The sequence below is a fragment of the Prenolepis imparis genome, unplaced genomic scaffold (assembly GCF_030444845.1).
Source record: "Prenolepis imparis isolate NDT839.2.m4 unplaced genomic scaffold, iyPreImpa1.0 SCAF_199, whole genome shotgun sequence".
Lineage (NCBI taxonomy): Eukaryota > Metazoa > Arthropoda > Insecta > Hymenoptera > Formicidae > Prenolepis > Prenolepis imparis.
The window spans coordinates 1-12,450 of record NW_028141357.1 but is presented as its reverse complement, the minus strand read 5'-3'; the positions used below and the strand labels follow the sequence as shown (position 1 = coordinate 12,450).

General features: G+C 40.2%; 1 protein-coding gene across 1 annotated transcript; it reads right to left on the bottom strand.

The window, feature by feature from the left end:
- Nucleotides 1-3,598: 3,598 nt before the first annotated feature.
- Nucleotides 3,599-5,020, bottom strand: LOC145947971 (uncharacterized). Its single transcript, XM_083057737.1, has one exon. The coding sequence runs from the start codon at nt 5,018-5,020 to the stop codon at nt 3,599-3,601; it is 1,422 nt and encodes a 473-aa protein (XP_082913863.1).
- Nucleotides 5,021-12,450: the final 7,430 nt, after the last annotated feature.

The window sequence follows — 12,450 nt, the reverse complement described above, 5'->3', positions numbered from 1 at the left end:
GCGCGCTTATGTTTTTCTTTAGTCCCTCTCTGAAAAAGGCATATTATTGATTTTTGAAAGTATCGAAGTTCTCTCAAAAATCTTGAAATGTATTGTTGCCTCTTTTCCGCGTTGCCGATTGGTTCTGTTGTTTCGCTTATTTCGTAAGCGGCTGTCATTATTTTGACAATTGTGTGCATCGAGGAGTTAATGGTGTATTGAAAGTTATGTGTATCAACATTTTGTGTATATATAATTGTAATTAGCGAGTAAATTGTTAAAATCTTAAGAATACGTGTTTATTTATTTTGGGATTGATTGGTTTCGATTACAGTTTTTCAGTTAGAAAGGAAAAAACATGCAATATTATAACTATACTTTGTGAAATGGAATAAAATTGAAAATGATTGTTTAATATTGCAATGCAATTATTTGAGAATTTTATTATAGAAAATAGATTGCTTTGGACTTGAAGAAATATATTTGACTTGAACTTTGAGTGATTTATTTATATTGTTGCAATAGCAATTATCTATCATCAAACCAATGCAAGCAAGAAGATGTTATAAAGTATTTTACAGTATTTTATATATATTTAAATATATGAGATATAATAAATATTAAATCATTTTCAGTAGAAAATTGAAAGGTGTCATAGGAATTAAACTGGCAATTTTAACTTTCAATTTTCTACTGAAAATGATTAATATTTATATACATCTCATATATTTAAATATATATAAAATACTGTAAAATACTTTATAACATTTTCTTGCTTACATTGGTTTAGTGATAGATAATTGTTATTGCAACAATTATAAATAAATTACTCAATATATAAATCACTCAAAGTTCCAATATATTTCTTCAAGTCCAAAGCAATCTATTATCTCTAATAAAATTCTCAGATAACTGCATTGAGATACTAAACAATCCTTTTCAATTTTACTCCATTTTACAAAGTATAGTTATTACATGTTTTTTCTTTTCTAATTGAGAAACTGTAATCGAAACTACTCAATCGCAAAATTAATAAATACGTCTTCTTCAGATTTTAACAATTTATTCGTTAATTGCAATTATATACAAAATCCCTTGATACACATAACTTCTAATACACTATTAACCCCTCTATGCACACAACTATCAAAATATGCAATGCCGTTCACGAAATAAGAGCAATTACAAAACCAATTGGCAACGCGAAAAAGAGGCAACAATACTTCGAGACTTTCGAGAATCGACTTAACATGTACTTTTTAAAAAGGGATTAATTTTATATTTTTTTATTTTATTATAAATATAAAATATAAATATAAATATAAATAGAGAGTATATAAATGAATATTTAATCGTATGTTAAACGCGATAACATTTTAATAAAGGCCAAACAATGGCTAAATTTTTTAAAACATTCTTACGTCATTAATAACATATCAAAATCAATAGTGTTAAGTTGCTTTTTAGCATATGTAACATATTGAATATGTATCCTTCTTTATAAGTAAATATTATAATTATCATAAGCATATAAAATAAAAAACATTGAAATAGTTGATACTTATAAGGAATCTAATTTTGTATCCGAACAAATCACAATAATTGGAAAAAGATTTTTATATTTTTTTCCTATTTACTTATTTTTATATGATTTCTTATGCCGAGTGATTGCTGTCATGATAAATCACAGATAACATCACATCTAAGGAAATATATAGGAAATATATTAAAATTTTGAAAAATTGATTTTACTATTCTTAAATTTTCTTAAATGTTTATAATATAAAAAATGAATTGTTATGTGAGATTTCAACATAAACAAAGAAAAAAGTGTTTATAATCTGCAATACGCGGGTCATATTTTCTCAAGGATTATTTCGAGCTATAAACGAACAAATTCTTTTCAACTATTGTATATTTATTTCATACAATAGAGTAAATGGCAATAAAAAGTACAGAATTTCAAAGCAGAGAAAGTAGAGATTTTCAAAGAAAAAATAATTTTTACGATTGTGTAATCTTGAATGAATCACGAAATCACCAAATTGTTTGTCACTAATTTGGCTGTTTGCTATAGAACGTTAACCAGAAAAACTACAAAGAAAGCTATTGCCTTGTTGTTCAAACGGAGAGTTTTGCTGTTAGAAATATTCGAGAAGATAAACTATGTATAATATAACAGATTTTAACGACTACTTTCTTGAACAAGATGTGTTGTTTAAAATTGCAATATTTAAAATAATTATTAAATGTTTAATATACTTCTTTTATTATAATTCAGACTGTTTACAATATATATTATCATATTATTCTTTTAATAAACGATTAGATTTATATGTGACGGTGGTCCATCGAAAAAATTAATTTGAAATATAAAATACCTGTTCAAAAATGTTCAATGTAAATTTATATTTTAAAATACTTTTATATGTAAGAATTTATATTATAAAATGTTAAGTAATTAATTTACATAAATATAGATTATTATATTGGTCCGAATTAACTGTTACGCGATATTTAATCTTTGTATAATATTATTATTAATATAAGGTAAGAATACCAGTATTGACGAATATGTTGAAACAATATGACAGTTTTCTCTCTTTCAAATTTGACAAATTAAGTCTTTTAATAATGGACATTTATGATTATTGATTTGTGAGCTTATATTCTACACGAAATTTATTGTCACTTGAAAAGAACCACAACCACATGGTCGAAACGTCGTGATTTTTAAATAAATACATTTTTTGCTAGTTTGGTCGACTAATTTTCTTACCTTATATTTTTTCTTCGACTAGCGACTCAAAAGTATTTTAATTATTATATTATTATTAATACATTCTTAACCGTTTATTATTTGTGCTGTAAGATAATGAAATTGAGTTCTTATATCAAATTGTCCTTTAAAAAATTCCTGCGTTGATCAAGATGAACAATTCGTTTCAAAATGATCGTATCTTTGCTAATAATTATCATGTGAATACAATTATTAATAATTAATTATGTGCACGATTCATTGGAAATGCTGAAAAGATCCGTTTTTGTCATTTGTTATTGTTAAGAAATAATCGCGAGAGACTTGAGATCAGAGAATGATTGAAAGAACACTGAATTGAACGTAACAGAGTTTTATTCTGAGTACCAGATTAGTAATAATGAACCAATTTAATTGCGAGTAATTGCGAGAGAACAGCGAGAGCGAAAAGCGTTACGATGTATTCACTGACAAGCGAACGTTGACTCTGGCCCTTTGTTCGGGAAAAGATATCGGTGAAGGTCTCACATATTATGATCGTCGACCAGCTGATTTGACAACAGCATGGTGCGACGAGGCGCGCGGTGAGACGCGAGAGAGTCGCGGCGAGACGCTCGAGACGCGGAAAAAACATAAATATGTCTCGGCAATACATCGATCAGCTGCGATACGAAAATAGACATACAGACGTGATATATATTTAAATGGAAATAAAGAATTTTAACGAGAATGAATGCGAATGAGTGTAACAATAAGGCGAAATACATTCGAAGTACGAAACTTAACTGATAATGATGCGAGTTACAATTGATTTAGAGGCGGTTTTTACAAGCAAATGGTGATGTCGATGTGATGCGCAACTCACGTTTCGATCGGCAGTGGACACAATTTGACTATAGGCCTTTTTAATTCTGACGTCGCAGTGCGTACAGTCACGACGCGTGTTCGACCGTCAGATCCCGGATGAATTGCGGTTATTCGCGCGAGCGGCCACTTGGAAGGTGGATATCGTTCATCGAGAATTAGCACGAGAGAGCCGATCGAGATTGCATTTGACGATTGTTGCCACTTATTTCTGGTCTGCAGATGCTGGAGGTATTCGGTGGACCAGCGATACCAGAATCGTTCGACCGTGTGGCGAAGAAGTTGCCACCGTGACAACCGCGAGATCGGCGTTTCGGCTAACGACGGCTCAGGAAGTACGATAAGAGATTCGCCGACTAGAAAGTGCGCGGGTGTTAGCGCGGTGACGTCGGCGGGATCATCCGAGAGCTCGGAGATTGGTCGCGAATTTAGAACGGCCTCGATTTGTACGAGAAGCGTAGTGAATTCCTCATACGTGAAGACGGATTCGCCGAGAACACGTCGAAGGTGAAACTTTGTCGATTTCACCGCGGCTTCCCATTTTCCACCGAAGTGTGGAGCGGAAGGAGGGTTGAACTGCCATTTCGTCCCGTCGGTAGTGAGAAGGTGCGACAGTTCGGCGACTTCTTTCGACGCGGAATTAAAGAGGCGACGGAGTTCCGCGTCGGCGCCGACAAGGTTGGTGCCGCAATCGCTCGTCAGCGAATTGCATCGACCGCGTCGACTGATAAAGCGGCGATACGCGGCGATGAAGCCTTGAGTCGAGTAGTCCGTGGCCAGCTCGAGGTGGACCGCTGAGGTGTTGAAGCAGACGAAGAGCACTAGATAGCCCTTATAAGTGCGAGCAGCGCGTCCACGCCAGGTGCGAAGGTTGAATGGGTTTGCATAGTCCACACCTGAGTTGAAAAATGGGCACGTTGGTGTGACGCGGGACTTCAGGAGAGAGCCCATCATTTCGCTGGCGGTGACAGCGCGATGTCGAATGCATTTGACGCATCGACGAATGAAGGCGCTTACTGGAGCGCGACCGCCGAGGATCCAATACTGCTGACGCAACGTTGCCAGCACGACCTGAACTCCACCGTGAAGCGTCTGTTGGTGAAGATTTGAAATAACAAGGCGTGAGAACGAAGAGTCGCGGGGCAATATTGCTGGATGTTTACTGTCAGCGTCAAGCGATGAATTTTTCAGACGGCTGCCGACCCGAAGAATGCCGTCGGAGTCCACGAAAGGCGAGAGCTTAAGAAGTGGATGAGAGGGAGGAAGAGTAGCTCGTTGAGAGCAGATATCCAGTTCGCTGGAGAAGTGATTTCTCTGCGTTTCTTTAAGCCAGAATAAACGAGCTCGATGAACCTCTTCGGCTGTTAGTCCCAAGGAGTCCGAACACTTGAGTCCTTGAAATCGAGATGTGGCATGCATGATCCAAGCCGTGATACGGAGGAGCCGATAGAGCTGCGAAAACCGATCGATTAATTCCCATGAGTCAGGTGGTTAGTACAATGGAAACTAGTGCAAGCTTCTGCTGACGCTCTTTAAGATCGATTGCGTGGTCGATCGGAGGAACTCCTAAGGGCCAGCCAACGGAAGGGCCTTGAAGCCATGCTGGTCCTTGCCACCAAAGGTGATGGTGATGGAGTTGAAGCGGAGAGAGGCCACGCGACAGGCAATCAGCCGGATTCTCCACTCCAGCGTGACGCCAATGTGCATCAGGAATCAGCTCTTGGATAGCGGCTACTCGGTTTGACACGAATTCCTTCCATCGTGAAGGATGCCCTCTGATCCACGCGAGGGTGACGCTGGAGTCCGTCCACAGGTGGACAGGAACATGCTAAAGATCGAGCAGACTTCGAATTCGGCAGGTTAGACGAGCTAACACGACAGCAGCAGCTAAACGAGGAATTGTCTGTCGCTTAACAGGAGCGACCTTGCTTTTTGATGCGAGAAGAGAGATCTTGACGTCGACGTAATCGTTTAAAATCCGGATGTAGATCACTGCTCCGAGGGCATCTTGAGAAGCGTCCGAGAATCCGTGAATTTCGACGCCTCGGGCAGATGACGAAGTGCCTATCCAACGAGGGATTACAATTTGTGGCACGTCCTTGAGACTTGATTCGAAGTTGACCCAATCGTTGGCGAGAGCTGGAGGCAGTGGATCATCCCAGTCAAGTTGAGATCTCCAGAGTCGTTAAACGAAGACCTTGCCGATTATGGTAACTGGAGAGAGCCATCCGAGCGGGTCAAAGATCTGAGCGATTCGAGACAGCGCTGATCGCTTCGTAAGCGTGTGAGAATGATTGAATTGACTGAGCTGAAAATGAAAGGTATTGGTTACCGGATGCCACGTGAGACCGAGGGTTCGAGCTTCGGTTGGAAGATCTCGAGAAGATGATTGCTCGTGCGATGTGGAGATGCCTGTGAGGATGCTGTCTTCGTTCGATGCCCACTTTTGAAGGCGGAAGCCGCCCGCCATGAGAAGCTGATTTAATTGAGCTGTTTTGCTTCGAGCATCCTCTGGTGTATCAGCGCCGGAAAGAATATCATCGACGTACGTTTCTTTCCGTAAAATGACTGCAGCTTGCGGAAATCGATGTTCTTCGTCGGAAGCGAGCTGTTTGATGACGCGAAGCGCCAGATACGGAGCACATGTAAGGCCGTAAAGCCGGGATTACGATGAACTTAACGTAACGGGACGCGACGGGACGTGAAGTGACGTTACGTGAACGTATCGGTTGAACTTATCTGTGAAATTACGATCGCCATAACGTGCCGTATAAAAAAGTTGTTTAATAGCGTTGTAAAGGCGTAGTGTCAAAATTTTCTCATATAAATATTTTCTTATTGTCATTCTCGTTGATAGTTTCTGTTAGACAATTCAAAAATGAATTCTAACATAAGGAATTATCAATTTTGTTATTTAATTTCGGCTGTATATTTATATATGCAACTGCGGAAAAGAAAACGAGTGCGAACCGTTGGTGTGAGGGAGTTTTTTCGGAGAAGAATCCAGTTTGGTGATGGACATAATTTATTAGAAGAACTCCGTTTCAGTGATCCCCACTTTTTTTTTTATTTACACAAGGATGAATGTCGAAAGGTAAGATTTAATGATTATCTGGCACAAAATATAATCATTTTTACAAATTAATATGTCTGCTTTCCTACATGCTGGTACCTCTTGATCTCGCTAGGTCTATTAATAAAGAAGCGCAAAGATTAATGATTTTTTGGCACAGAGTTTATTTTTACAAATTATATGTTTGCTTTCTTAGATTCGAGTACCTTTTGAGCTTAGTTGGTCCTCTGTTAAAAAAACGAGATATGTATACTGCTCTTTTATCCGCTCAGAGGCTTGCTATGACATTAAGGTAAGATGACCAATGTTTACTTTATTTAACTCTTTATCAATTTCTCAGAGTCAATTCAATTTGTAAGTTTGATTTGTAGATTTTTGGCAGCAGGAGACAGTCAGGGTACTCTGAGCTTTTCTTATCGATGTAGCCAGAGCACTGTCTCTAAGATTTTGGCTGAAACCACTCGAGCACTTGTGAGTGTTTTAAAGAATGTATATGTGAAGCCTCCAGCAAATGAAGCGGAATGGCGTGAGGTGGCTGCTGGATTTTGGGAAGAATGGCAGTTTCCCCATTGTGTGGGCGCCATCGATGGGAAGCACGTTCAAATGCAGGCCCCATAAGCTTCACAAAGTGTTTTCTTTAATTACAAGAAGACATTTAGTATGATTTTACTGGCAGTTTGTGATGCATATTACAATTTTATTATGCTGGATGTAGGAGCAGAAGGCTCACAAAGTGATGGCGGAGTTTTTCAATCGTCTGTAATGGGTCGACGATTGAATGATGGCTCCATTAATTTATCAAAATCAAGTAATCTACCAGGAACTGACATTGACATACCCTACTTCCTTGTCGGAGATGCAGCTTTCCCTCTGAAGCCTTTCCTCATGAAACCCTATGGCGAACGCAACGTATCCCATGATAAGTTTGTTTATAACTTCAGGTTGAGCAGAGCAAGAAGAGTTATTGAGAATGCCTTTGGAATTTTAGCAGCTCGTTGGAGAATTTCCCGTCACCCTATTATTGCTTCAGAAAACAATGTGGAAACTATTATTGAATGTGCTGTTTGCCTCCACAATTTCATCCGCAAGACAGGCGACAGAAAACTCAACCTGGAGTACTGCCCCCCTTCTTTAATTGATTTTGAATTGCCAACTGGCGAATTGATAGAGGGAGAATGGCATGACATTATCGCTGGAAAGAATGGAGCTATTATTAATGGTCCACGGATGGGTGCAAGAAATGCTGCTCTTCGAATTTTACAACAGAGAGATGCACTAAAAGAATTCGTGAATGGACCTGGGGCTATACGCCATCAAGATATTATAGTGAGAATCCGGCAAGGAATTATCCCCCCTCAAGATCTACGATAACTACCAATAGTTATAGCTTCTTTCTATGCAACAATTAATTTCTATAGATAGTTTTAAAATGAATTAAATCAAAGTATATAACATGAATAAAACGTTTTTATTTTCAAATCAACACAGATAATATGTAACAACGAAATACTAGTAACAACGAAATACTTTAACACGTAATTAATCAGATACTTTTAAACCTTCAGTCTCCTCCTCACAATCTGGAATGATCGATCTAAATTTTCTCCTGTACTTCAATTTTAGTGCCATATTTGTTAGACTCTTGAGGCAAGACTCAACATTTTTACCAATCAAGACGTCTGAATCATTAATGTCAATTGAAAGTGATGGTGGTGGTGGTGATAGTGGTTGAACAGGAACACTGGATGCAGCTATGGATTTATTTAGATTGGCAAGAGTCTCTTTAAACATCTCAGCCGTTTCGTCCATCTTTGGCTTCTTACATCGACTCGTAGGCCCTAAGTAGGGCATACTTGCAGCTGATGATGAGCTGCACTCAGGTGAAGGCGACGAGATGGGAGGATAGGTAGCAATAACTTTAAATAGAGCGCTATTATCATTCAAAGTCTGCTCGTCCGATATCATTTCTGTGCTGCCTGATGGAGATACTGACAGAAACACTTCTTCATCTGTTGATGATAATGTTGGTGAAGGTGTGGGTGCAGGCACCAACGTCTTTGGTGGAAAATTGTCCACAGATCTGCAACCAGAAATAATTGAAAGAATTTTACCGCAATCATTCGAAAATACGTAGAACAAACCATCATATATTAAACTTACTTTCTTTTCCTAATGTGAGGTGTCAGAAATGACATCACACTATATAGGGACCATTCTGGACGGGTTGAAGCCGCTGCTCCAGACCTTCCTTCTTGTTCAAAAATACGCTTTTGCTTAGCAAATCTATCGCGAAGGGTATGCCACCTGGCCGTACAATCTGTCACTGATGCTGAAATCATGACATAAAAGATATAGAAAATGTATATAAACAATAAAAAACATATATGCAATATAACCTACCATTTACTGTTTCGGCGACAATCTTCCATGCGGAGTCTTTTATTCCGGCATTTTTGAATCCTGCATGTCCTTTATCGTATATTTCGGGATGTGCCCGCACACACTCTATCAATAAAGTGTCATTGATCGACATCTTCTACAACGTGCTCAGAATGCGCAACATAATGTCAAATGTCAAACTCGAGTGCAGCGCGCGCAAGAAAAAACAACGGAAAGTAAAAAAACATTAAAACATTTTTAATGTAAAATATTTAAATTAAATAAAATAAATAATAAAATTGATTAATTAAATAATTATTATTAAATAATAATAATAAAATAATTATTCAATAATAAATAAATTAATTAATTAAATAAAACTTTCAATAAATTTTTCTTTAATTTCAACAAAATTTTCAATGTAAATTTCTCAAGTGCAGCGTGCACAAGAGTCGAAAAAGTGTTGAGTCGTCACGTGAAAGGCGTTCCGTGAACGCAAACGTTTGACATTGGCAAGCTTTCACGTTACGTTAAGTTTTGATACTTCACGTTACGTTACATAAAGTTGATCGTAATTAGCTTCATATAAAACAATGTGTTTTAGGTTTTACGTTACTTCACGTTCCGTCGCGTTCTGTTACGTTCCGTTACGTTAAGTTCATCGTAATCCCGGCTTAAGTCACCGTACAGAGTTGAAAGTCTTGCGGAGATTCTGCTTCACCCCAGAGAATGCGTTGATAATCTCGATCGTCAGGATGTATCACAATCTGCCGATACATCTTCTCAATGTCAGCAGCGAAGACGAACGCGTGAGTTCGCCAGCGGAGAAGAACGGCATCGAGATCCAGCTGCAATTTGGGTCTTGCATGAAGACATTCATTGAGCGAGACTCCGGTTGACGTACGAGATGAGCCATTGAACACGACTCTCAGCTTTGTCGTGGAGCTTGATTCACGAAGAACGCCATGATGCTGAAGATAAACTGGAATTATATGAGCTTGAGGAAGCGAGATTCGCTGCATATGTCCTAAGTTTTCGTACTCCTTCATGAAATTGACGTAGAGCTTGCCGAAATCTGAATCGCGTTGGATGCGATGACGTATCCGTTCAAGCAGACGAACAGCTGACGATCGCGATTCTCCTAAGGACCTTTTGGTTGATCGAAAAGGCAGGCGAACGATGTATCGCCCGTTTTGATCTCGAGAATGTGTTTCAAGAAAATGCTGTTCGCACTCAAGCTCGTCTGGATTGAGATGACTAGATGGTGATGAGGCGATTTCCTCTTGAGTCTAGAATCGTTGCAGTTCTTCATGGAGATCGATGTCCTTGGACGAATGGATGGAGAACGAAGTCGCGTATGGAGTTTCCGAAGACGAGGTCGCAAGTCCCGATACAATCCATCCGAAAGTTGTTTCCTGGGCAACAGGAGAGTTCGCAGGTCCTCGCTTGATTGAGCCGCACAGAAGAGCGCCATAAACGTCTGCGCCCAAAATGAGATCGATTGCACCGGGGACTGCGAATTTTGGATCAGCTAATGGCAGCCCGGCGAGATGCGTCCAGGTTGACGTCACTACAGCTTGCGCTGGAACGCGACCAGTGACTCGAGGTAGAATGAATGCTGCGACATTGATTTCGATCGAAGGATCGATACATGAGCGAAGTCTTAGCGAGAATGGACGCCGCGAATGGAGCCAACAGTTTGAGCATCGGCACCGATGATGGGAACTGACGCACGACAATGAGACAGACGAAGTGACTGACCAAGGATTCCTGGATGAGTGAGACTTCAGAGTCTTGATCCAGCAATGCTCGAATGTTGATAGTCTCACCGTGTGCAGCCACGAGAGTCATGCAAGCGGTGGCTAGTAAGACCTGCGGACGCTCGAATGATACGGCGGCGTGGTGCGATTGATTTGTGTTGACGGCGGATATTCCTGATGGCTTTGCGTTGGACGTCGTCGTGATAGTCGCTGAGATGGTTGCGACGGTTGACGATCCGAAGTCGCGATAAAGCAGCGTGTGATGCTGACCTCTGCAATGTCGACACCTCTTCAACGTTCGGCATTCATTGAGACGGTGAGCTCCGAGACAATTGAAACAAAGATTCTTATGGTTAACGAATTCTTGTCGCTCACCGAGAGATTTCGCAGCGAAGTCTGAGCACGACGCGATGTAGTGAGATGCGCTGCAATACGAACACTTGGTTGAGCTTGCGACTGTGTGCGTACGAGCGGCTGGCTTGTTCTTCGACGTCGGGTTTGATCCTGTGGATGAAAATTTGGAAGACCGAGATTGCACTGTTTCCAACGCCCGTATGCGTCCTTCGAGGAGTTCGAGTTGCTCGAAGGTCGCGAGTTCCTTGGAATTTCCGCGTTCAAGCTCCCACGCTTCCAACGTATGCGTGTCGAGTCGCCGCGAGACAATGTACACGATGATGATGTCCTAATACTCGGTAGGTGCACCGAGAGACTGCAAAGCGCCAAGCGATTCCTTTACCGTTGACAAGAGCGTCTTGAGATCGGAGCTGGATTTTTGCGTTAGCGGCTTCAACTCGAAGATTCGATCCAGATAAGTCGACACGAGGATGCGCCGATTCTCATAACGTGAAGTAAGCGCTTGCCAGGCGCGCGAAAAGTTCTCTGCTGTTACCGAAATGTTGGCGAGATATCGAGCTGCTTCTCCGGTGGTCTGAGATTTTAGATAGTGCAGCTTTTCGACGCACGAGATATCTCGGTTCGATCCGACCATTGAATGAAAGAGATCGCGGAATGATGGCCACTCATGATAATTGCCAGTGAACTTTGGCAAACTTATTTTTGGCAGCGAGCGACTTGCGCTTGAATGTGAGCTTTGAGACTTCATAGAGTCATTTGCGTCTTTATGGTCGAGAAATTGTTCTCGAGCTTGCATTAGACATGACTTTGAGTCCAGTACTTTCCTCACATTTTGAGTACAGATCGTCTATGAAATATGCATGCTTACGCATTTCTTCGGTGAGACTGCCGATGATTTTATCGTGGTTGAACTGGAATTTATCTCAATTCGCCTCAAGAATTTGCAGTCGAGCTTCAATGGCAAATTTGTTGAATTTGTCCGCGCCCAGTTTCTTCGCGTTGTCAAAGGCACCAACAATAACGCCGAAAAGATGATGTTGTTTTTCCACAACTCCTGCGAATGTTGACATTTTGAAGAAGAACGTTCCGAAGAAGGTCACAAGCACTATGTTCAAACTTAAATGTTTAACGGTTGCACTGATATAACGATTGAGAGAGCTGCGAATGCAGTTGAGAGCGAGAGATCACTTCACGGTGACACTGCGAAGGAGAGAGAGAGAGAGAGAGAGAGAGAGAGAGAGAGAGAGAGAGAGAGAGAGTACTCTGCGTTGATACCACTGCTT

Bases quoted from the DNA above. Each gene is read 5' to 3' on its own strand.
- LOC145947971 (XM_083057737.1), bottom strand. From the start codon at position 5,020: ATGCATGCCACATCTCGATTTCAAGGACTCAAGTGTTCGGACTCCTTG.